This window comes from Emys orbicularis, chromosome 4 (genome assembly GCF_028017835.1).
Source record: "Emys orbicularis isolate rEmyOrb1 chromosome 4, rEmyOrb1.hap1, whole genome shotgun sequence".
Taxonomy (NCBI): domain Eukaryota; kingdom Metazoa; phylum Chordata; order Testudines; family Emydidae; genus Emys; species Emys orbicularis.
In genome coordinates this window covers 105,640,882-105,667,140 of record NC_088686.1, presented here as the reverse complement: position 1 = coordinate 105,667,140, position 26,259 = coordinate 105,640,882, and the positions used below count along the sequence as shown (strand labels likewise).

The 26,259-nt window shown below is 38.4% G+C and overlaps 1 protein-coding gene across 9 annotated transcripts in view; it reads left to right on the top strand.

The window, feature by feature from the left end:
- The window catches only part of SOX6 (SRY-box transcription factor 6), a 459,030-nt gene that overhangs the window by 412,395 nt on the left and 20,376 nt on the right, over positions 1-26,259 (top strand). For all 9 annotated transcript variants that reach the window (XM_065404484.1, XM_065404489.1, XM_065404492.1 and 6 more), the window contains one exon: positions 8,456-8,564. In XM_065404484.1, coding sequence (XP_065260556.1) covers positions 8,456-8,564 — 109 coding nt within the window. The remainder of the gene's footprint in view (positions 1-8,455; positions 8,565-26,259) is intronic.

Here is a 26,259-nt window from a genome sequence, read left to right as displayed (position 1 = left end):
CAGTATCATATTTTGTTTAAAATAATATGATAGCACATGTATGTGTAGGACTAAAAGAAAATGCGTTTTCTAAATTGATGCATTCATATTCTTTACTCTTACAAGTTATATAGGGCTGGCCTACATAATTTATCATTGGTCCATTAAATCCAGTATTGTGCCTCTAGCAGTGGCCAATACTTGAGACTACAGAAGCAAATTAGCCTCCCTCCCATAATGCACCGGGCCAATGATCCACTGATGTTGGGTTGTGAGGGGGGAGCAGCAAGGAGAAGGAGGGAATGTCTACTTGACCCCTGCAAGTGAATAACTTGCACCCTGGAATGGAAGATTCAATAATCTGCATTTTACCATATGTTATTACAAATGTTATTAATGGCCATAAAATTATTCAGCCCCTTTAAAAACCAGTGACAGGTCAGGCATCCGAAGAAGTGGGTTGTAGCCCACGAAAGCTTATGCTCTAATAAATTTGTTAGTCTCTAAGGTGCCACAAGTACTCCTGTTATTTTTTTAGGTCAGGCTTTGGGCTCCTTCTGACCTCCAGTGAATTCTACTGTTTTATTATATGGTGTGTTAAGTGGTAATTCTTTTTGTTTTATATTTACCAGCTGTTAATTTAATTGATTATTCCTTTATTCTCTGGGACTAATCAGTTTTCATTAATCTAGGCAGAATTCAACAGTTCATTGTTTTTAATAAAAATCCTGTCACGTTTCAGTTGAACTGTATAATTTTACAGTACAATGCTGTGTGAATGTGTTGCTGAAACAAAGAGTTAATCAGAAAGTGTTTGGATACTGCCATGCATCATGCCTTTGTGCATGAATAAAAAGTTGGAAACCGCATAAAAGCAGTAGTTGGGTTACCACACAACTGGATATGCTTAAGTCTGAACGCTTCATAACTCTAACTACTGGGGAGTTGCAAACTTATAAATAACCTTGCAATTGGTTAAAACCTTATTAAAACCATATGAACAAAGATATAAAACATTTGGTTAAGGGGGTTCAGTAAGTGCAGTAATCCTGTTGAAAGTAATCTAACTGAGGTAGATCCATATTTTAGGAGTGTCTGCGCAAGTGCTGCAATAGTTAAGGATCTGTCTGTCAGTATTTAATAGGTAGGAGGGGAAGGATTAACTCATAAAATCCTGTCTAGATGGAAATATTTGGCTATCTGAGTTTTTTTAAAGAATTAACTATATTCTGTGTTATTTTTAAAGGCGACCTGAAAAGCAATAAAATCCAGTAATGCAAAAATATGTGTTGAGTGCCACTAATAACTACGGTATACAGGGACTTCACCTTAACACTCCTTTCATATTTCTTCACTCAGATCTCATGACATCCACCCCAACAATGATGGAGGCTTCCTAGTATTCTCATCCACAGGGCACTTGAAAATCATGAGTCAGACCCTCTAAAATCATGCAATTTGCTTAAAAATCAATTAAAAAAAATAGGACAGTGAGTTGTTGATATTTGTCTTCTGGTTTTTGAACCGATAATGTTCATGTTTCCAAGTTTTTTTCCACAGCCACAAAGGCTAGAATCTTAGCTTTCAGTATATTAAAAAAAAGTGATATTTGCATATGTTCACCTGACTCCAGGAGCTGGGGCTTTAAGAGACCCAAATATCGTGAGACTTGCAATAAAATCATGATGGTTAATAACCCTAGAATCCTACTCCCCTGTGATGCCTCAGTATGTGTCATGTTGTCACATTCAGAATAGTGGAAGCCAGCTGAAGCATGCAGCCGGTTAAGCAGGATTAGTCCTTCTTTCAAATGCATTGCTTGTTTTTTCAACAGTATTTTAACACAAAACAATATATTTTAAAAATGGGACTTAATGTTCTCCCTTCCCTCTGAGTAGGGTACATGCTTCCAGTGCAGTTCAGCATGGTACATCAGGGGCACTATGGGAACATCTACATAGAGATAAAAGCCTTGCAGCCCAGCCATGGCTGGCCTAGGTCAGCTGACTTAGGCTTGGTGGGTTCGGGCTGCGGGGCTAAAAATTGCTGTATAGATGCTTGGGCTCTGCGAGCCTGAGTCAGCTGACCCGGGCCACCTGTGGGTTGTTTATCTCCATGTAGATATATCCTATATTGCAATAGGCACCTGTAGGCTGAGGCCGGGATTCTTTTCTATTCTATATAAGTTCTTATACCACCTTCATTATCATAGTATCTGAGTGCCTTATGGACATCCTGGAAATCTTGAAGGAGAAAACTAAAGGTTTCAAGTGAGGATATACTATATTGCCCTTTTAGTCTGACCACTGGGAGCATTACCTTCATATTGTTAAAGTTACTGGGATTTGGTATTTTATCTTGTCAGATCAACATAAAGTCACAGACATTTGGAGTTCATTCATCCAACCTGTACAAAAAGTATACTGAAACTTTTAGCAAAATGGACCAGTTATTAAAATTATTTCTCAGCTTTTCTCTCACGCATGTGCAGACACATACACACACTCTAAATCTTTAAATGCCTCTTGCCACAGAGTGATATGATACCTTGTAATTTTAGACATGCAAAATATTCATGAGAAAATATCAAACTTGGGACAAACATTGCCAAAAGTTTGTGAACCTGGGACAGATTTATGGTTCCTATTGAGAAACCGTGAGAAATTCTATGATTTTTCAGTGTTTCCACCTATAACTTGGCCAAAATTGATGGGTTTGGTTAAGTCCTGCTTGGAGTTTGTTCACAACTGGAAATCAAAGCAAAACCACATGAATTAAAACAGGAAAAAGGTTCATATGGATCCCTGTGAACTAATGCCACCAAGTTTTCTCGGAGTTCTACATCTACTGTACTACGTCTTTCAGGGGTTTTTATATTTCTGACTACAAATTGATAGGATAGGATAGTTCCCACCCCCCAAAAATACAAAATTTAGAGATAAGGCTGAAAGTCAATTTGTAATGATTCCTGCTGTGCCAAGATATTGCAAAAGATTCTAAGCAGAGGGTGATTTCACTTTCCAGTCCTAGCTATAAAAAAGTAGGAGGAACTTGGGGGGGGGGGGAAGTTTGGGGGAATTTGTACCTTGACCTTTGCAGGATGAAAGGAGGATGGACTTGTGAGTTCTCCCAGAACAATGTTTCCTGATTCATAGGCACAATGGAGTGGTGGGTTGGAAGGACAAAGTGTCAGTCTGAGCTCTGAATTGCTTTGTTGTTGTCGGTATAAGTCACATTCTTAGGAAACTATAAGATTTTGCTGAGGTGTCTGGGGGATTTATTCTCACAATTCCTATTAGCATTAATAGGGATAGTGTGAATGAATCCCTATAAGTTTTGCTGAAAATTTCCCCTTTGATGTTTTGAACTCAGGTGTTTTTTTGCTGTTTTTTACATTCCACGGTATGTAAACAGAGTAGACCACAAATAACAAATAAGCCACTAAAGAATTAGTTGAGACATTCAGTGTGGAATATCCTAATTGTAATGTATTTTGTATGTAAAGACGTGATAATTATTTATAGCGAACTAAAATTGCAACTAAAATACTGTCCTCAGATATATAATAGCCCCTCAGGCATAAGCTCTGTGGCTTCTGTGAATGACCCATATTAATTCAGACTCTAGAAATTGGCTCTTTAAATAAATGTTGGCAACTGCTGCCAAGTTAAACTATTGAAACAAAGAGTATTACATCATTGTCCAGCCATGTCTACTTAAATAAAATGTATTTGTTTGGGAAAAAAAATAGAACAAACCCCTTTCACACAAGCATCAGCTGGTATGCCATTTTCCAGTTTCGTCTGAACACACATTTCAGATGTGGAAAAAGCTAGCATGTTGAACTAATTTGAGGCATGGGTATAGTCTGATCAGTCTTGGTAATCCAGAAGGGAGGGGTATCCAGTGTATTATTACATTTCGTATATTGTTTTTCAAGAGATGGATGCAATCAGTCATCTCGCATCTGGTTTGAAAAAAACTTGTCTTGCTGGCAAGTAAACTGTTATTTAAGTACACAATCTACTGCACTACTGAAACAGTTTTGCCAAACTTGTCCAAGTATTCTCACAAGCTTAAAGATGGTATAAATATCATTTATAGCAAGTCGTTTACTTCAGACTATATGGAATGCCTTCCTGTTCCCCTGATCTAAGTGTCCCAGTTTACATTATGGCCTTTATTGCTTCTGTTTGATGGAATGATCAGTAAAAATTTAATGACACTATAAAATAATAAAAATGTCATTAATTTACCACGGATCTTGGATGCAGTGGTTGTAAAGTTACATTAATAAACAGAATATTTTTTACAACAAAAAGCATTGTTACGTGGGAACGTATAAATAACACACATAAATTTAAGAGCAATTTTACTGTTAGCACACACATTATTATGGAATAGCCAATAAGTGTATAAAACATAGTATATAAAATTTTATGAAAATATACTGTGCACATCAAAAATTCAGCTTTTATCTAAGTGCAGAGAAAAGCCATTATTGTGTGCTTACTGTTTCATTGCTGTTCTTCCAGAAGATCACAATTTTATATTTGTTTCTAGTAATTTGAAGTTTGCAGCTTTTTTGTAGGAAGGGCCTTGCTTCCACCACTTCTCGGTTGACTAAACCGTCCCTTTACCTTCCACACACGCAGGAAGAATTGATAATCCCTGCCACAGAAATGAGGGGAAAGTTGCTAATTTAATGCAAAGTTAAAAATAATGCCTAAGGGGTTGGCTGGCTTGCTCGGTGACTCTGGAAATAAGGGATAATAATCTAGCAGTCTATCTGTCATCGCTGGGGCTGTTCCATCATTGACTGTGATAACATGTGAATATGATGGATGCCAGAGTCTTGTGGCTCGTAACGTTTAACATTCATCAGCTCTCACTAAAGGGGCTTTATCATTTAAATATCTTTATTTAATATGCAACATCTACCTCATACATCATAATTTCAAAGCACTTAGAGAACCAACAGCCCTACAACACAGTGGAACAGTTTAATTTTTTTTAATAACTTTTATGTTTTTTGCATGTTTGTGACTCACAATGCATAAATAAGTGCCTAATCATGTCACTGAATGAAAATGAAGATTTGGCTGTTGCAAGAAGAATTTTTTCCTTCTACTAATTTTAAAGTAGTGATTAATTTTTACTGTATTTTTAACATACACAAAAACACAGAAGACCCAAACTGTGCTTGAGAGAGCTTTCAGTTTCAGCAAAAGTCCCTGATCCTGCAAAGTTTTAGTTCCATTGACTTCTGTGGGCCTACTCCCATGAGTAAAGATTTACAGGATCATGTCCTAAGCACTTCCTTGAAATTACACAATTTAAAGTGAACAGCTTTGTATGAATATACAGCAGATGATACACAGACAGTATTAAAGGATATTGTCCACCTGTTTAGATTTCCAAAATTACCTTTTGAAAAGGAGGTAAAAACCACACCCTATCCCCGGAAGATGCGCCTTAACTAAAAACATACAAACAAATTAGCTCTGTGTGGCTAAGAAGCAAAAATATATATAAACATAGCTTGTGTGGGCGTATATATTTCCGGCTGCACATACGTGTGTGTGTGTGGGGATGTAATGGGTATGTGTCTTTGTTTGTTAATAAGTATGTGCTTATATATATATATATATATATATATATATATATATACACGTGTGTGTGTACCCCCAAACTTTAAAAATATTTTACAATTTGTACATGTAGATGTTCGTTTATGTGGCTATAGGCTATGTAGAATTTATTTTCCTTTAGGACTTGTTTGCACTAGGAAAAAGGGTGTTTTTTTTTTAATGTGATAACTAACACATTTTAAAATCATAATGTAAACAAGGTAAGTTGTGGTTTCACCATATGTTAGCTGGTTGACGTGAAGCCTACTAGGATAAGCCCTAAAGAAAGGAAAAGGTTGGGACCTAAACAGGTTGAGTGTCCCTTTGAATATTAAGTTAATAAAAGCATTTCATATAAGTTTTACTAATACCTCATCCAAATATTGATATTATAAGCATCGCTGTGAAGAATATTTTTCATTGAAAAAAAAAATCAGACTAAAAAGGCATTCCAATGTATATATTGAGAAATAATAGCTGTGGTATATTTTCCTATGAATTGAAAACCAGAGGTTATTACTGAATCATAAGTGGACTTCAATTCTTTTAGAAGAAAAGGTATTATTATTGTGTAAGCTTTCTCGTCTTACTATTTCTGCCCTTATCATGTAATTTCCCCTTTTCTCCTTCTATGTCAAAATATTGATATTCTTTCAGAAACTTTTTTTTCCTTTTCTTTAACAGAGAATATTTTCTGGTAAAAAATCAAAGAGAATGAATGACTAGAAAGATACTTCAAATGTGCATATTGATATATAGCAGGTTCTGTTGATTTTAATAGTAGAAAGATATTTCTCCTTCTTCTAAACCACACGTAACTTGTTCTTCCAAGAATACTGCAGATGCCATGTTAACACTCCTTTAGAAAAGGCTTTAATGCAAATATTTGGAAAGAGAAACGGTGTCTGCTAAAGGCTGTTTTTCTTAGTACTGATTTTTGCTTTTATTTTGAGTGCAAATTGTGAAAGTCTAAACTAGCCCCTCAACAATGGAACAAGGAGCACTTGAAAAAAATTCATTCCTATCTGCCAGCAAAGCAGATTCCATTCTGATGGTAGAGGACTATTATTAGATTATAGAACATCTTTGGGTATAATGGTTGGCCTTGTATTGTTAGTTTGCCTGTCTCTAAGTCACATTTCCTCTCTGTGTCACCTCATCAACAGATACATTATATAGGAAAGCTACACTACAAAAACAACTCAGTAGCATGGAGAATGTTACTCCATTATGAAAATGCAAAGCTAACTTGTAAGCTGGATGGAAGATCTTAAGAAACTTTTAAAAATGCAATTAGTACCTGAAACTCCTCAGCTGCATGTTGTGGTGGTAAACCCAGTGAATCGGTTTTGTGCTGTGTTTTCTTCCCGTGTAGATTTAAACATATTCCATGATCTGAAGAATCAAAAGGCTTCCTGAACAATTTGGCTGATGGGAATTAATTATAGAAATATAATGATATTCAAAAAATAATCAGATTAGACAGCACAGATGAACTGAGATTGAACAAATGAGGCACAACAGCCATCAAGTAATTGTATGTTTGGTCTTTAAGAACATTTCTAAGTTTCTAAACATTGTGCAGGAGAGAAAACTCATGATGTTTTCTTCTTATGTCTAAAATGCTCAGTACAGAACTAGGTCATTGAACAATAGACTGAACAGCAATCAGCACTCTACTTCTGCATAATGCATTAAGTATAACATGCAGAAACTGTTCGCGGAGCTGAAAGCTGGTATTTCATGTCTGTAAATTCAAGCTGACATGACATTTAATATTGTTTCATAGTAATGAACAACAAGGTTTCATTCATTCACAAGTACAACATAATACCAAGTTTAGTCTGAAGAAGTAACAACAAGGCAAGAGGGAAAACATGTTGTGTTCCTTCAAATGAGAACACTAAATTAATGATAACTACTGAACACTTAGCTACTGATCTAGAGTACTACAGAGACTCACATTGTGAAGGAATATTGCACTGTCAATTGTAGTTCTTTTGCCCTGTAGTTCTTTGATTGAAGATTGGGTTAACACATAAAATGCCTCCCTTAGTTTTCATTTTACAGTTCCAGGTCCAGCTTTCCTGTGCAGGTCTCCAGCTCTCAAAGGCTTTGTGTTTTTCTAGGAGCAAGCACCGTCCTGTCTCTTTTTCAATTCCCATTGAGGTTCAGTTGAAATTCCTAGACAAAATAATAGTATCAATTCTGTCATCTACTATTCCTTCTTTGAATACTTGTCTTTGAAAGCCTCTTGCATAAAATTCAGACTTGTGTTTTCTCAGGGGTACGAATGCAAACTTGGATCTTTTAGTGGAAAAAAAGTGCTTTTTCCATTAAATTAGCAGCATGTTTTAATAGGAACTTTTCTTTCAAGTTCTAAATTTTAGTGTCTCTCAAATATCGATTGTTTTTTTTCCAGTTTAAGTCACAAAGTTTAGTGGAAAGACAAAGTGTGCAGCATAGATCAGCACTGCTTCCTGCCAAAAGTTTTCTGCGGTTGAATGTACCATCATTTATACATTATAAAGGTGCAGTTCAGCCTAATTTGGAAGCTTCTATGTATATTTTCACATTGAAACCTTAGGGCCTGATTTTCAGAAGTGCGGAACACTCATAATTCCAACTGACATTGATGAGAGCTCTGGGTGCTCAGAACCTATGAAAATGAAGCCCTCAACTTTATGTTCTAAACTATACTTTTAATTAAAACCTGCTCATTTAATTCACTCAAGAAAAGAAAAGAAAAGAAAAGAAAAGAAAAGGCATATGTCTGTATATAAATATACACATAGACGTAGGACTAGGATATAGGGAGCATTAATAGTATCTCTTGTCTTTTCCAGGAAAGAACACGCTTTGAGAATTTAGGCCCACAATTAACAGGGAAACCCAGTGAAGATGGAAAACTGGGCCCAGGAGTCATTGACCTTACAAGGCCAGAAGATGCAGAGGGTGAGTTGCTGTTATGAATACACTGAACACTGCTTCCTTAATTCCCACAATGTGACATGGAATGGACACATAGCTAAGTGCCTCCCAGTATCTTTAATGGGTGGTGTGCAGCTAAATTCCTGGGCACAAATTTAAAACATTTTGCACGTTTTTATCAGATAGTAACATATACATAGCAAAGGACAGGAAAAAAAAACGAAACAAAAATGGTGATACCTTACAGTGTATACTCTGAGCCATCCTGAAACACCATTTAAGATATGTCTGCATTGCACACTACGCTTGGGCTTGTGGGACCCAGGTCTGTCGACTTGGTGTTTCCAGGACTGTGCTTGAGCGTCCACACTGCATTGTAAGCCTGGATTTTCGACTGCTGAAACTGGATTTCACAGCTGTGCTAATGTATCCGGACTGTATTATAGGTTTGTTTATTAGCTTCTTCCTTCAATTACCATTTGTTGCTTGTGGTTGGCCACCTAAGTTACATGGAATTGTTTTTGCTCTCTGAATCTTTCTGAACAGGAGAATAATGAATGGAGAATAATCCATAAATTAGTTACAGAAAGACAATTTAGATAAATAATCATTCATGCTAAAATTAATAAAGCTCTCAGGAATCACATGCATTTTCAAAAATACTCTATGATTGTCCATATATTCATAAATGGAGAATTTCTATCTCAGAGGAAATACTGCTATTTTGACATTTGTGTTTCTCCTGAAGGGTGACAAGTTGCAATATCAAAACTATTCATGGAACAAAAGTTCAGCAAAATTTTTATTCAGACGCAAAATATTTCAGCAGTAGCCTACATCCATCTGGGCTGGGAGTGTCTCATGGAAGTTGAAGTTAAGATGACTCATCCAACATGATTCTCTGTGGGCTGGGATCCCTAGTCACACTGCATTTTCCTGATGATCTGCAGTCATGGGAGTCCCATGATGCACCTCATCCAGAGGGGAGCCACAGTGCATCATGGAAAATGTAATCCAGCCAGGATACCAAGTCCATAACAGAGAATGGGGGCATGAAAAACTCAGACTACAAATCCCATGAGACATTGTGGTTGCTCTGACAGATAGTGATGAATGTCACACCGACATGAAATATTTTATTTAGATTTTCCCAATGGAAAATTGTTGGGTTTTTTTCAAAATCAGCATTTTCCTGCTAAAAATGTTGATTTTTCTGAAATCATATTTTTCAGTGAAAAATATTTCAACAGAGAATTCATAACCAGCTCTACTCATAAATAAATAAAATGACACCACTAATCATTGTGAACAAATCTTGTCATTTTGAATCCATGAAAATATTAATAAATCAATTTTTTGTTCTCTAGTGAAATAACTCCAGTCCTGTTTTTGACTAGATAACATCACTGCATTATAATTATAAATGTTTTACAATGTACTTTATGAAAACTGAATATTTTTTTCTAAAAAATTAAGAAATATAAATCTGATAGCTTGCCTCCTTATATCTGGAAGCAATAAATCTTAACCATTAATTCAAAACTCCATTTCATCCATTACATGTTCAAATTTCTTCAACAGCATCAAGTCAGTGCCTCCTAATTTCACTCTGTGTAAATGCAGATGATGTACTGGAACTAGTTTTTCTGACAGGACTTCTCTCTAGTATTTCCCTGGTTTTGTTCATTTCCCCATATCAACCTTCCTCTCCTTAGCGTGCTTAAGCTGGTGTCTTGAGACACATCCTCGTACTGACATCCTATCCTGTTATTGGATAATACAAGAACGAAGTCTTTACATATGTAACTTCTGTGCCAGCTTAAGGACGTGTAACCCCTCCTCCATTTAGAGCTAGTGGGGCCGTTGTGACATGGTGTGTTGCCATGTGGGGAACATGAATTCATGAAAGGATTCAGGTTACCAGGCTTAGCACTAGCAGCAGATAGATGTCTCTGGAAAGGGGGTGCTGGATGAATCCTTCTGCTGTTCTGTAAAAAAAAAGAGCTGGCAGGAGTTCAAGAGTGAGCTGCTTATTTCCCCTTCTGGCTGTAGAGAAGGTTGAAGTTATAGCAGATATTGCAGTGCTGTGCATAAAAAACATTAAAATACCTCTCAAGTTTTGTCCCTTATCCTTGGCAAGTTATCTAAGGGATGACTCTCCCAGCATGGCATGTCTAAGAGTGGCTCATTGAAAATACTAAGGTTGAAATGCCAACAATTAAACTCTGAAGTTCTGTACTGTACAACTAGCTTTGTTAGTCTCCAAGACTATTTACACTTCTTCCTAATTATAAGTGAGGCTTGTACAGATCTTTCCAGTTTTTCAGCATGTCACAAAATTTTTATATGTGCCAATAGCAACCTGTGCTTACATGTGTGTCCACTTTAGATTTGAGTTGCTAAGGAACTCTACAAACCCATAGTTAATCCTTGGCCTTTTGTAAGGAGTGATATTTGTTCTTTTTTATTATGTTGCCAAGGTCACTATCTCAATGGAGTGTCACAATTTTGTAATAGCCAGAGTTAGCCTTTTAAGATCTGGCATGTTTAATAACTTCCTTTTGTATTGTCTTAGTTTTTCTCTTGTTCCTTTTTATACCTTTCATTTTTGATTTGGTGATATATTTTGGGTTGCTATCGGTGTAGTCGGTACCATCTATACAATACTGGTAGTGCATACTGTGTATTATGTGGTATGGCCTACACACATAACAAGTAGTAATAAAATTACATATTAAGGGGCAAATCTTGACCCCTCTCCTCTATGGAGAGGCAACTGAAGCTCCCTGACCCACGCTGATTTTGTGCGCAGAGATACTTTTTCCCTGATGCTAACTAAATCCAAAGGCCAAGAAAGGAAGGTCTGTACAGGGTCTCCCTGAATTCAGAAAGGTGCTTTCAGATAACATTACAGGGACAACCATGAACCCTGAAAACTCCAGTACCTCACAGTCTCTGCATGGGGATACAGAGGGACTATGACTCCTGCCCCCTCTGTCGAGCAGGGAGAAGCAGTTGTGTATCTCATCTAACTCCCCTGCTGATTGGCCTGTCCTTCCTTAGGATTGATGAGATTGGCACAGAGTGTGCAGGAATGGAAAACTAACCTAACATTCCTTCAGGACTGGCTTTAAAGAAGTTCCAGCTCCAGTTCCAACACAAAGTCAATTGGACTATTCCAATGCCAATGTTGCTAGTTAATTCCCATTTAAACCAAGGAGATTATCCATGCTAATTATGGTACTGTATGCAAATAATCCTTAATGCGGAATACAGAGTCAGAGCAACAAAAGTTTTGAAAAACTACTACTTTGCTTATGCATAAACTGCTTTGTACAGATAATTGCTTAGCCATTAAAGCAAACACAAAAGCCTGCAGAAATGTGCTTTTAGGGCTAAATTTTCAAAAGTCAGTGCCTAAGTGATGCCTGCAAAATTGCACTGCAATTTTATTGCATGCACATTCCACAGCTGTATATACGAATGGGTACTTGGATGCACAGCTACCCATTTGTAATGTACAAAAGCCCATTTGAGAATGCAGGAAGTGCATGTGTGAGTTTTGCCGACACATTTTGGGTGCCCAAGTTTGGAAACTTGGGCCTTAAATTCCAGGTGTTTTCTTATCTGGAAGGTGATAAAAAGCATTGCTCGGACATGGCGGTGAAATGAGGGCAGACACTTGGATGAATTTTAAGTTGCAGGGCACAACTTTTATTAAATTTTAACACTAGGGAGGGGCAATACTCGCCCATCACCTATACTTTCCTATGCCAGGCATGTAAGTGGTTTCAGAGCAGGGATTACAGGGCTCCTACCAAATAAACTGGAACTCAGGGTAGGCTCTCTTCACCCACCCCCTGGGGACTCAGCTTGCTATGAGTCCTACCATCTCACCTTCTATAAGGAGGACAAAGGGTGCAGAAGGGTGGGGTGCCTCCTCAGCTGCCCCAGAACCTGCATGGAACATACCAAAAGCTCAGGTTCTTCTTCCAGAAGAGAGAAGAAGAGAAGAGCTTTTGAATTTTTGCACGGCAGCTTTGGGTCTGTGGAGGGGAGGCGCGGCTGCAGGGGCTTCGGCCAGCCCGGGGCTACTCCGAGCAGTCGGGGGGGGGGGGGGTGTCAGGGCTCCGGCTGGCCGGGGATCAGGGCTCTGGCTGGCCTGGGGCTCCTGTGGCCTTGGGGGATGGGGGGCAGAGGGTCTTGGGGCTTTGGCCGCAGAGGAGGGCCGGGGGGTCTCGGGGCCCTAGTCGCGGAGGAGGGCCAGAGGGTCTCAGGGCTTTGGCCGTGGAGGGGGAAGAAGGGGCGGAGCCAGGGCTAGCCTCCCCGAAGTGGAGCTCCACCCACTGCCCATGTGCTCCAGGTTATATCCTGGAGCTGTGGAATGCTGACAATCAGTACTTCTCCCCAGCTGGCCAATGGGTGCCAGAGACTCCAAGAGGTGGGGAGTAAGTACCTGGAGCCTCCTAGCGAGTGTCTCCCTCCCTTGCTGCTGAGGCTGTCCCCTTATGTTGCCAGCCCCATCGAGTTCCCCCACTCAACGTGGGGGTGGGTAGCATTTTGAAGACTGCATTAAAGAACTATATTTCATCACTTTACCAGTTTTTTTATTATTATATTTATTTTTAAATAATCAGTAGAAGTGAGCCTTTAATTATTTTATGGACCGGGATTATTTTTGATTAGTTTCACATTCAGAAAATGAGTAAAATCCTTTCAAGCAGTTACTCACATCGACAGAGTTTTAAAACTTTGAAGTTATCAAATGTCACTAGGTTTTTAAAATGCTGACTTTTTAATCACAGACCTTTTAAAGACAAATTTCTTAGCCAAGAACTCCAAATATAGTCCCCTTGTGTTTCAAAACAATCATGTTTTAAGCTCAAGGAAAAACGTTTATTATAGGAAACACCAGAACACCTTTAGCCATAGTGCTCTGCTCTGTGCCAGTGTAATAATATCAGACAATGATTTCTCTCTACTGATTATACCTGTAGCAATATACAGTGCTTCCAGTATGGCATCAACCTGGCATGTAAAAGCCAAGAGTCATATTTTCTTTTAATTCTAGGAGTGCCTGCAATACTTGGTTCATTGACCAGAAACTCAAGAAGTTATAAGTTAAAATTTGCAACCATTGTAACGGTTTTGCCCTCTTCTGGCTGAAGGCCTGGCAGATGGCTATAAAAGTTAGCACTATCAACAGCTAATGAAGTGATAGAGCTATTGCTTTATGTATTGTCTACATTGAAATGAGAACTGTGTTTGAAAATGATGTTCGTACAGGATTCAAACATGGTGTTGCCAACTTTTGAATTATTTGGTTTCTTTAAAGCTCCTGGAATCATATTATTATCTGTAAATTCTAGCTTTCATTTAAAAAAAAAAGATAAAAAGGGAAGTTTCTAGCCCTCATAGTTGGTAGGAAAATCTTTAAAAAGTGATTTGAGTGCCACCTAAAGGCTCAAAAATCAGAAGAAAAATTAAATGAACCATTTTAAAATTAAAATCTCATGATTTCTAACCCAGAAGCATGTTTTGGGGGCCTGACTCATGATTTTTGAACAATGGGGATTAGCAGTACTGAATTACAACTAGCCAATATGGACAGGACCAAACCCTGTTTGAGCCTAGACAAAGCTGACAGCTATTTTGAGTATGGCTCTAACACAGTTTCCCCCCCACCCACAACAGCTGGACAAACTGTGTTAGAATATGAGTCAGCAGCCGCCATATTTGAACCCTGTTTTAACATGTAACAAACAATCAATTTGCAAGCTCCTAGAGAGTAATAGGGTAATAAGTAATAGCCAACATGCATGTGTCACAAACAAGTTATGCCAAACCAACCTAATTTCTTCCTTGAACAGGTTCACTGGCCTAGTGGATATGGGGGAACCAGTTGATGTGACGTATCTTGATTTTAGTAAAGCTTTTGACACAGTCCCACATGATATTTTCATAAGCAAACTAAGGAAATATGGTCTAGATGAAATTACTATAAGGTGGGTGCATAAATGTTGAAAGACCATACTCAACAGAGCTCTTATCAGTTGTTCACTGTCAGACTGGGAGGATGTATCTAGTGGAGAGCCGCAGGGGTCTGTTCTAGGTCCGGTACTTTTCAGCATTTTCATTAATTACATAGATAATGGAGTGGGGAGTATACTTATACTGAACTGGAAGCAACATAAAATCTGCCTACAGCAAAAATCAAAATCTGTAAGGCTGTTGTCCTCACGGCTCTATGGGTGCAAAACATGGACCCTATTATCAATGGCACATTTAAAAGCTTGACAGTTTCCATTTGCGACATCTACAACGGTTGCTGGGCATCAAATGGCAGGACTGGGTTTACAATACCGAAGTTCGGTCAGCATCGAGATTCATTTGATCTGCACCCAATTGAGATGGACTGGCCATGTAATTCGTATGCCTGAGACCCGTTTATCAAAACAAGTCTTATATTCTGAATTAAGCTCCGGCAATCGTAAGCGTGGAGGACAGATGAAATGCTTCAAAGGCACCATGAATCAAAATCTGCTAAAAACTAACATTTCTGACCTTTGAGCAGCTGGTGAGTGATCATATTGCATGGCCCTGCACCATAAGGGAATCATGAGAAGAATCGTGTTGAGCAGCTGGAGGCACAGCGCCAGACACAGAAACAATGTGCAGCTCTATCAACACAGCTAGGCAAATGGCTCTGTGGCTAGTGCAGTAAAAGTTGTTCTCTACAAATTGGTCTATACAAACTGTGATTGTCAACATCATCCTTGACATCAAGGTGACTAGCATCATCAGCATCAACATGCTTATAAAATTTATGGACAACCCACCCAGCTGGGAGGGGTTGCTAGCACTTTGGAGGGCACAAAAAATGACCTTGACAAATTGGAGATTTGGTCTGAAATCAACAAGATGAAATTCAATAGACACAAGTGCAAAGTACTTCACTTAGGAAGAAAAAATACAGAATGGGGAATAACTAACTAGGGACTAGTATTGTGAAAAAAGATCTGGGGTTTATAGTGTATCACAAATGCCATATGAGCCAACAGTGTGATGTCATTGCAAAAAAGGCTAATATAATTCTGGAGCATATTAACAGGAGTGTCGGATGTAACACAAGAGAGATAATTGTCCTGCTCTGCAAAGAACTGGTAAGGCCGCTGCTGGAATACTGTGTCCAATTCTGGGGTGCTACTCTTTAGGAAAAGTATGGATAAATTGGAGAGAATACAGAGGAGAGCAACAAAATAACAGTCTTCAAATCTGTTATAAAGAGGACCGTGATCAATTGTTCTCCATGTCCACTGAAGGTAAAACAGGAATTAATGGGCTTAATCTGCAGCAAGAGAGATTTAGGCTAATATTAGGAAAAATGTTCTAGCTATAATGATAGTTAAGTACTGAAATAATCTTCCAAAGGACACTGTGGAATCCCCATTATTGGAGGTGTTTAAGAACAGGTTAGACAAATGCCTATCAGGGATGGTCTAGGTATATTTGGGCCTGCCTCACTGCACGGGTTGGATTAGATGACCTCTCAAGGTCCCGTCCAGCTCTACTTTTCGATGATTCTGTGTTTTTGTAAAAATCAGTTCCCTACTCTGTGAATACAGGTTGTTAGGTTTTGAGAATCTTCTCTTGGGTCAAGTCCTAAAGGAGACATTCCTCATGTAGGTGCCCAATTTCTCATTTGAAGTATGAGTCTTGTGCCTCTTATCAATGTTTTGGTATACGTGCCTGCTATGTACGCCAAGTATACTCATTACTGGAACAGCTCCTTCTATTTGCAGGCTTGTGGTCAAGTGCTTTGTTAATGTGCAGAAAATACACTAGGGTCTTGCCCTCTAGTGGATGGAGGCCTGCAGAAAAGATATAAGTACTTCTATCAACAGGGAATGGTTCTACTTTAGCTCAGGTAGAAAAATTGTTCCTTTTGATTTTGAAGGCCATTCTTTCAAGTCCCATTGGAGACGTGATCCTCATTCATGCAAAAGAATTCCTTCTGTTAAAGGGAGTGTAGTTTTTGTGATTCGAGTATGGACTCAGAGTAACAATTTATGGATTGTGTTCTCGTCTCTGCCACTGACTCATTGTCTGATGTTGAACAGGTGATGTAATGTCTCTGGGTCTTGTTTTCATCTGTGAAATGAGAATAATTATACATAAAAGCCCCATAGCAGTACTGTGAAGCTAAATTACTTAATATTTTGATGACTTTTGAATGAAGAGTGCTATATTGGTGCAAAGAACAATTATGAAAACTGTCACATCCTGTATCTATTTGTACCGTATAATCAGGGATGTGAGAGTTACATGTGTGGCCTCAAAATTTGCCAGTTGGTGCAGCTTGTGCAAAACCTTCCTCCTCACCGCAGAAATCCTTTTTTTGTGACAACTTTGCTGATCCTGGGCAGTTTGTGTTTGTCTGCCTCTTCTTCTTTACAAGGAATTCTAGCTGTGCTCAGTGAACATGCTCTATAGCCATGAGAAGGAGCATGCTCCTTTCTAATTTCCTCAATAGAATGTGTCTTCCAATTTTTAAAGAATGCCTTTTTGCCTCTAACTGCCTTCTTTACTCTGTTGTTCAGCCATGGTGGCATGTTTTTGGTCTGCTTTTTGGTCTGATTAGAGCCCCTTCTTCCTCTTTCCCCACACTCTCACTCCCCAGTCCCCAGTTTTTATTGAATCCTGAATGGAAATTAGGAAGCAGCCTAAAATACATGGAAAAACAATCACTTGGGTTTTAAAATTATAGCATATGTTAAATATAATACACTTGTTTAAAAAGATCTACTTTCCTAAAAGGTCTTTCTGTGCATCTTGTGCTGCCATAGAATATCCAGCTTCTAGTTTGCTGCAGAATTCATCACTGGAATACTGCTGAAACTAGAGAGCCTTGGTGCAGAATATAGCATGCCCTTCAGTACTCAGCTCTGTAAAAATAATAGTGGTCAAATAGATGTAGTTAAATAGATAGAACTGAAGAACAGATATGTTCTGGAAGACTGATTATATTATTGGAGAGAACATATTGTAGAGTATCGCATTATTCATGGAAACCTACTTTCTGTGATGAATGCAAATGTTCTTTGCATTAAGGCAAAGAAAAGTACCATTTTTATCTCATGACACAAGCATGCTGCAGCTAGACGCAGCAGGGTCTGTTCATTCCGTCTGGAATTTTCAAAGGGGCCTAAAGGAGTTAGGAACCCAAACTCCATTGAGGTAGTTGAGTGTCTAACTGTTTTAGACTCCTTTGAAAATTCCACCCTCAGTGGAGTAGGTCCTATTCAACCAGTGACTAACTAATCTATGTCTTCTATCTAAATTATTGCAGTGCATGATATCTTAGTACTTCTGATTTGGTGTTTGACTTGGGTCAGCACTATTGTTATTGATTGTGGGGCACAATCACTGCAGAGTAGGGTGACAAATTCAGTGAGTAAGTGGCTGGTGGAGAAAGAAATGTACCATGTTTGGGTTTGGTGCAGGTATAGCTAGTCCCCAAGAAACCAGGGAGCAGGTAGATGGTTGCAGCAGCGGTAGTTATTACAGGTATGGGGGTGAAGAATAGGTAATGTGCCTGTGAGGGAAAAGAATATGCTGGCTGTGGAAATGAAAGGGAGGCTGCAAGCTTCAAGGAGGGAGAGGTAGGTTGGTGAGCTTCCTGGGAGAAGGTGAGAGTGTGGAGGGGGAGCTGGAGAAGTGGTGAGAGGAAAGCTGAGAACTAAGGAACGAAAAAAAGAAACAGCCGCCTTTTGAATCTCCAACTCCCAGCATGCTCCCCAGTTTTCAGAACCCCACTGTTCACTCCCTCCACAGCCCGTGCAAATACACACAGAGACAGGTGTCCTGGTTTTACATTTCAGACTTCAGGGTCATGATATGTAAAGTGCACACCTCTTAACTAAAGATCAGATAAACTTCTTAAAGAGACACATTGGCTGTATCCCTAAAGTTCCAACATGCTGTTAATGCCGACTGATATGATGCCCACTGCAACCTTCCTGTAATAAAGCAACTGTTCCTGCAAAAAGGTGGGCAGCAAAAATCCACAAGTGAAAAATAATCTTTTTTTAACTCCACAAAAGGTCAACTTGGATCTGTCAGGGAGAGGTAAGGGAAACAGATTTTTTTTTTAATGTAAGCAGATCAATCTTGGCAGCCTGCCAACACAATCCAAAACTGTGAGGTAACATGTTTAACACCCTAGTAGGCTGAGGTGTAAACAGCAGGTACTACATGCATGACAAAGCATCATCTACTTTTGTGACAGTGCCTCATAAATACTGTGGAAAGAATGCCTCTCCATGCCAGTATTTGTCACACATAAATATTTGTAATAGTTGCTATGGCAGTTGAGAAAGGAAAGATTAAAATCAGGAAATGGTGAAAGCTGTCTGAAGACAAAGAAGTGTTTCCAGAGAGAATACAGAAAGCTCAAACCTTAGATGCCTTGTCCCCTGTAGTATCTGTATCTGTCTTTGATAAACGATATTCCCCCAAATGTGCCTTTATTAATTCAAGATGAAATAATTTCTTACTGTCTGAGTTATGGATCCTCATATTAAGAGGAGGCCTCCGATAATTGTGGGTGCCATTTGTAGCACGTAGACATCTACCTGATTATATCTGAAATTTGGATGATGGGCCTAATTGACCAGGATTAACTAATAATGTTGGGAATTTAGGGGAAAGCATCGAGGTGCCATATTTTAGTTGAGGTGGCCGAGACTTAAGTTTTGAGTCTGATTTTGTGTACTGCAGTGTAAATCAGGAAGCACTCCATGAAAGTCAGTGGAGTTCCACTAGTGTAAATGCCAGCAAATGACATGAGAATCAGGCCCTCAGTCTTAAAGGACTGTCCCATTGCTTTCTTGAGGGCAGCTGCTTTATGGACGAGGTTGCTGCCAAACCCCACATACAGTTTTATAGGGGGGAACTCCCACCTCAAGTGATGAATAATCTGAGATGCAGGGTGTGGACTGACTTCCCACTGCATTGAAAACTACTCCTCTACAGACACTAATATTTAATATACAGGATGGTTCTCACTTTCCGAATTATAACTCTGGCAGTTCTACACAAGTGTTACCTTTGGATTTTCAGCTGTCTTCTTGTATTTTTTCCTACTGCTACGCATAAGTATTTTTCATTTGCTGTTTCTGTGCTACAGTAAATGATTCTTTTGTAATAGCACCTTTATGTTAAAAATGATTATAGTAGAATTGCTAATATTATACAGCCACGGTTACAATGCTCTGAGTATTATATGGAGGTGCCCATTAGCGCAGTTATAGTTAAGGGCTTGTCACAATTTCCATTATATAGTAAACCATTATTTTCAGGAATTTAGAACAAGGCTGTAAAAAATAACTCGAGGCTGAGGCTTTGCACAGAAAGTCTCAGCCCATGAGGAAATTATTGTCACAAATGTTGAAGGCAGTCAGTCTGCTCAGCCTATTTTTAAGTTATGAGAGTGAAAAATTAAGTATAGTAGTTCCAGGGTTTAAAACATTTATTTTCACACTCTGAAGGCCAAATTACTCTTGGAAGGAGCTGCCACTCATGTCAGTAGAAATCCTATGGCCAGATGCTGAGCCCTGCCTAAATCTTCTTTCTGCTGCTCCAGTGATGCAAAAGGAGCTCAAAGCTGTTTCGCACAGGTAGCTGAGAATTCCTCCAGCAGAGGGGAAATCTCAGGTGGTTTAAAGCTACCTTTATACTACCTTCTCTCTGCCCCTTCGAGCATAGGTAAGAGGGTAGGGATGGGATGAAGAACTGTGCAATCTGGCTAATCCTTGGCCACTGGAATTGTCCAAATAGAGCCACTCCAGCTTGCATAGCCTTTATACTGCTCTAAATTATAGTACAGGTCATTTTGTTCTCCAGCAGTATCAAGATCTTAGGAATGGAAAGCTGGTTTATAGCCATTTCCTTCTCCAGCACTGAGTTACACTGAGCATCTAGCCCCATCTGCACATCCAAGGTGAAATTTTGCTTCCAGAGTACAGAATTTTCTTTGTTTCTTTAAATTTAATGTTCTAAGCAGTTAGACAAGAATGCGTATTCGGAGTATTTGAGTGTCTTTCTTAGTTCCTGAAAATATTAAATTATTACATTTTAAATATAGCATCTAACTACAGATCAAAGGCTACATTTCAAATGCTCATGCAAACTTGAGCTTGCAATATTTGTATGGACACCGATTATACTGCAAAATCCCATATTTTTTAACACAAATCAGGGAATGGCAAATGGGTATTTTTGCATGCAGTTACCCAAATTGTAAGAGCATTTTCCTGTTTTCACCCACAAATCCTGGATAGATAGGTGCAACCCATTTGAAAAATTATTCCCATGAGTTTTCCAAAGATTTTCTAATATGTATTAACTTTGAGCTCATACCCTTGTACTGCAGCTGTTGCTTCTCCTTCATCATCATTTATTATTTATTTATTATACTATTGATTATTATAATTATTATTACTACCCACTAAATGTGCTAGGCAAAAAAGAAATGAGACACACACACATTCTCTGCTTCTAGGTTCTTGCAGTCTAATTATAGATGTGACAAAATAAGTAAGAACAGCAAACACTGGATAGAAGAGAATTACTGATATTGATACACTGAATTATGATATATGCTAGGATGTGTCAGATCAATTTGTGGATTGAATGCTATAAATGAGCCATTAATGTAATGATTCCAAAATAGATGTTAAAAATCTTTTGGCGGAATGCTCTGCATTTCAGAGTTTCTTAGATACCGACAGTTATTCCACACTGGACATGACTTTAGGCAGTTTGTACTGCAAATTTCTGTGTGGCTCGAAAGCTTGTCTCTCTCACCGACAGAAGTTGGTCCAATAAAATATATTACCTCACCCACCTTGTCTCTCAAATATCTGGGGCTGACATGGCTACAACTGCGCTGCATACAACTTCTCTCCCAGTAAGTCAACACAGAATATATCCTTATAAACCATGCTGTAGTTTAATTGTTAGACGTCATATTTTTGCTGTACAGAGGCAAGAAAAGTTGCTTATTATCAATCTTCAGACGCTTTTTTTCTTCATCTCTACCTAAAAAAAAGTATATGTCAAATTTGAAGTTGTGCTGCCATTTTTCTCTAGAGTGAATTGTCATTCTTTGTTCTCCATCTTAAAACAAAACAAAATAAAATAAATAATGGCCAAGATATGAATGGGTCCAAATCTGGTGGATCTAGTTTTGGCAAAACTTTGTTTGATATCATGTCTGAGTAAGGACTGTAAAATATGGCCCTGTGTTTTAAAAATCAGTATCATGCTTTATAAAGCATATAGGTAGCATCATGTCAGGAGGTGTTTGAAATCATGTTGGTATCAGTACCACTGATGATATATTGGATCTTAAAGGGCTAATCTGATATCAAATAAAATATCCCTTTCAAGTGAATTAGTATTGTTTTGGCTTTGAAACCGATTGGTATAATAACAATAATGCTGCTTAGTTGTCATCATAATTGTTCCAAAAAAGCAACTACAATATCAGAGCAGTGTGTCGTATACCTTTTAATAATAGTAATTATAACAAGCATTATAAAGTGCTTCTCCCTGCATATCTAATCTGTGACAGATAATACTTTAATTTCAAAATAAACATGAAATGCAAAAAATGATATCAATAGGGATGCAATGTATATAATGTGTAGACCTGGTGACTGAGAATTCCACTTTATTCACTGGCACTGGGCAAATTGTATAACTTGTGACTCTGACTTTGTCCCTCAGTAAAATGGGTTTAATGATACCTACTTCAAGAGGGGGCTTTTGCATCTGTTTGTAAAGCATTTTGAGTTCCTCCAATGAAAATTACCATGTGAATACAAAGACTTTTTATTACAGTTAATTAATTTATTTTCCAGAAATATAAAATCAAGGCTACTTCAGCGTCCTTCTTTGTACCTAGAAGTTTTTCAGGTCCCCAAAGACTCATTTTTCATTCCATTTGTGCTACGGCACTTAGAAATAACCTTACCATTGTGGGCTTAAATCAGACTCTGTACAGTAATTTAACACAGTTCTGTATTATTTAATATATGATTTCATTGTTTTCGAGTGTATACCATGCCACATTTCAATAAGGGTTAGTTTTGCCATAAAATGTGGTCAAGTAATCTAAACTTTTTGTGTAAACCATCAAGAAAATAGCTGCATTTAAGGGTTTTGATTCATTTGAACTTTGTGGATTTGGACAAAACTGGTTGCTGTTTGTGGAGGTGATAATAGCCTATTTAAAAATATTATTTCAGGGTTTAAATTCAAGTCACAAATCAGCACTTACACTGCTGAGTGAACTGCTACCACTGAAAAAACTTAGAAGACTTGATTTTATTTTACACACACACAAAAATATTTCACTTTTCATTTTTTAGTGGAGAAAAAAGCATGTAACTTGTGTAGGTGTTCAAGTGCATCAATGCTCTGTTTTAATTAAGATAAAGCATTTTGTTTGCATATGTAAAGCAAATGTAATAAAAAGGAAACTCTCTGCCACCAAAGCTGAAAACAAGGGACTTTGGAAAATATATGCTGATATATAACTGGCTTAGAATTTCCTTCATTTTGCAAAGCCACGAGCCACATGCATCAGCTCACCGCAAAGTCATTAGGTCTTTTTAAACTCAGATGAAAAACATTAACAAATACCACAAAAGGCTTTAGTATGGCCCCTTTGTTCATTCACATATGGCAGTTTATAACTCCTGCGCCACTTGGGTCGTGTGTTTGTTTAAGCTGCCTCCATCAGGCCAGCCCTGAAAGAACAAAAGACATCTTGAGCGATCCTAAGCAGGAAATGGGCTAATCTAAACACGGTTTGTGACACTATAAGTAGAATAGAAGAGGGAGGGATTGATTAGTCATTAATGTCCAATTGACTCCATATGGATGTTGCAATAATAAGGCCTTTTTCAGTGCAGTAGCAGAGTTATTGAATTAGAGGTTTATGTTTCCTCAGAGCTGACCTTAGGGAATTCCGTTTTGGTTCTTCTTGTTGATGTTTAAAGAGAATGGAGTCTCTAATAGGGAAAATAGAAGCATTATCTGCAGTAACACTTGCTAAGAATATCATAACTGAGTGTTGCATTAATGAAAGGGAGGGGTTTTAGCCTCTGCTACAGTATATTTTTAATTCTTAGCATTACTTAGCATGTCTTCGGAGGTGAAATATTTTAGATCCCATGAAAATGTTACAATTAATTTAATAAATCAGTCATACTTTCCTCAGGTTCTTTTCCCTTCAAGGCTCCAAATACTCTTCATGAGAAATGTTGGACCTTAGAATCCCAGCTGAATAATATTTGTTTAGTGTTTGGAGTGAAGGCAGCCTGGTGACCAGACACTGCCATACAGGATACCTGTGCCTCAGAGTGACTACAGACCTCACACCCCTTGGGCTAGCGATTTCTCTGTTCTGTTATTAGCATTGCAGAGTGTCTCACACCAGACAATTGATGGAAGTAGGATTTGACAGTGGCTCTTTAAGTGCCCATATATTCTACCTTCCTTGCTGGTAATAAAGTGTCATCTACGTGTGGATAGGGATATAAAGAAAATAAAGAGGTAAAAAGGCAGAGAAGGGATAAGAAACATGTCTATAAACCTAGGACCTAACTTGGATCAGTCCTTATATTCTGCTATCAAGCAGAAAAATTTGTCACATTTTGCAGAATCAGCCATATGAATTTGTATCTAAAAATATTAGTTCAATGAAAAGGTATTTGTTGTATTTTTCAACTCTCTAAAGCTTTTGCCCATCCATTAATTTCAGATGTGTTTTTGTTTTTAATGCTTGTAAAAATATCAGACAAGCTGTACTGGAGGCTGCCATCCTCTGTCCACAGAGGACGTACAGAACAGAGAGTTGCAAAGTCATTTTTTTCACTCTACCCTATTTTATCCTTACCCGTATTCTGGAGGGATCCATCTCTAAGAACAAGTGTATAATTCCAGTTTCAATGCCCATTCAGTCCTCAGCGTCACTCCTGTAACCAGCAATAGCAATGCTAGTAGTTCATATTGGCATGAAGTATTTTATGATGTGGCCACCAGGGTCTCCTATTTGCCCAAATAAGAGGGCAGGGCAGCACCTGGAGGCTATAAAGGATCAGAGAGATGTTGAAGTCGATAGGAATTTTGTTATTAACTTCAACAGAGCCATGATTTCAGCCACAGAAGACCATCCCTTCTCTAAAGAGCTTACAATCTCAAAGATAAGACACAAACAGATACAGGCAAACAACAAATAAGCAATATGTCAAAAGTTACAGTACAATTTCCCCAACATCCCACTCACATGGCAATACTTTCCCCCACCCTCTCCTCTGTCCAGATGCTGACCAAACTTCTTCCCAGCCCTTATTCACTGAAAGCACCCTCCTTCTCCCCTATCTGCCCCCCTAGAAAAACACTTAGCCTCATCTTATTGTAGAAGATGTTTTAAAGTTTAAGTGCTTGGCCGGATCAGGGCCATAGTATTTTAGCTTCCCCTTCATTTTTTACTATCCTTTGACCATGTATAGTCTTCCTACGCTAAGCCTGAATTTAACTCCTCCAGAGGAGTTAAACACTGTGCATCTACAAAAAGTGAGCACTGTCGTCCAATCTGCTTTTCGTTTTGCATTATCTCATCCATGGCTCAGCCCAACAGAAGCTGAAGAGCTGGAAAGCAAAACAGCCCTACACCCTCAGAAGCTGAAAGTGTCACTTCTAGTATAGCCCCAGCCTCTGCTGGGCTGAGGAGTAGATTTCCCTGCCAACTAAGCCAATAGGGCAGCCAAATCTTGTTTTTGTAAAAATTTTGAATCCCAACCAAACTCCTCATTCTGGAAGTCAAACTGCCATTCTGTGACTGTATTATAAACAGTACACTAGTGAATGGCCCATTAGTCACCACAGACACACAATTGTTTTAACTTTCCCCCAGTTAGTAATGTATTTTGTACATATTATTTTGCAGAGGGATTTTATTAGATAATGATGAGCAAATTCTCCCTATGAACCAGAACTAAAATCCCTACCACTTTACAGGCTTCCATATCCTTTGCTCTTCAAATTCCAGAATAGTCTCTCTTTTTTTTTTCTGGATCACTCATTATTGTAACTATCAGCACAAAACAAGAATGTGGTTTGTAAAACTTGTTGAAATTTTGTATGTGGGTGAAAGAGCTTTTTTGATATTTGATTGACATGTTGAAATTGTTTAGAGCTGACTTGCAGTTTGAAATATTGTTATTGTTATGGGTTTCAACCTGCAAGACCACATTTTACATCTGTGTCTTTTATATCATTAAAGCCTTAGTTATAACCTCAGTGAACATTAAGAATTTTTGTTCTCCGGTTATAATACCTTTTGCAAACAGAAGCATTTTCTGTAATGTACAGTATGTTGAACATACTCCTGCACTTGTGGGACACAGGACAGACAGGTTGTGTAATTGTTAATTATTTTTAGAAGCTCATTTTGCACAGATTCTTTTGTGAGAGCCCTTGGGCTTACCTGCACATATTCACTCAAAGATCAAGCAGAGAAAAGCTCAACTTTTTTCAGCTGCCTTTTCCAATCCTTCACGTATGGACTTGCTCAAAGTAGATGCATCACAAGCTTTGTGTCCTTTTTGGGATGTTTGCAGTTTACTACTACTGTAATTAAGGATCG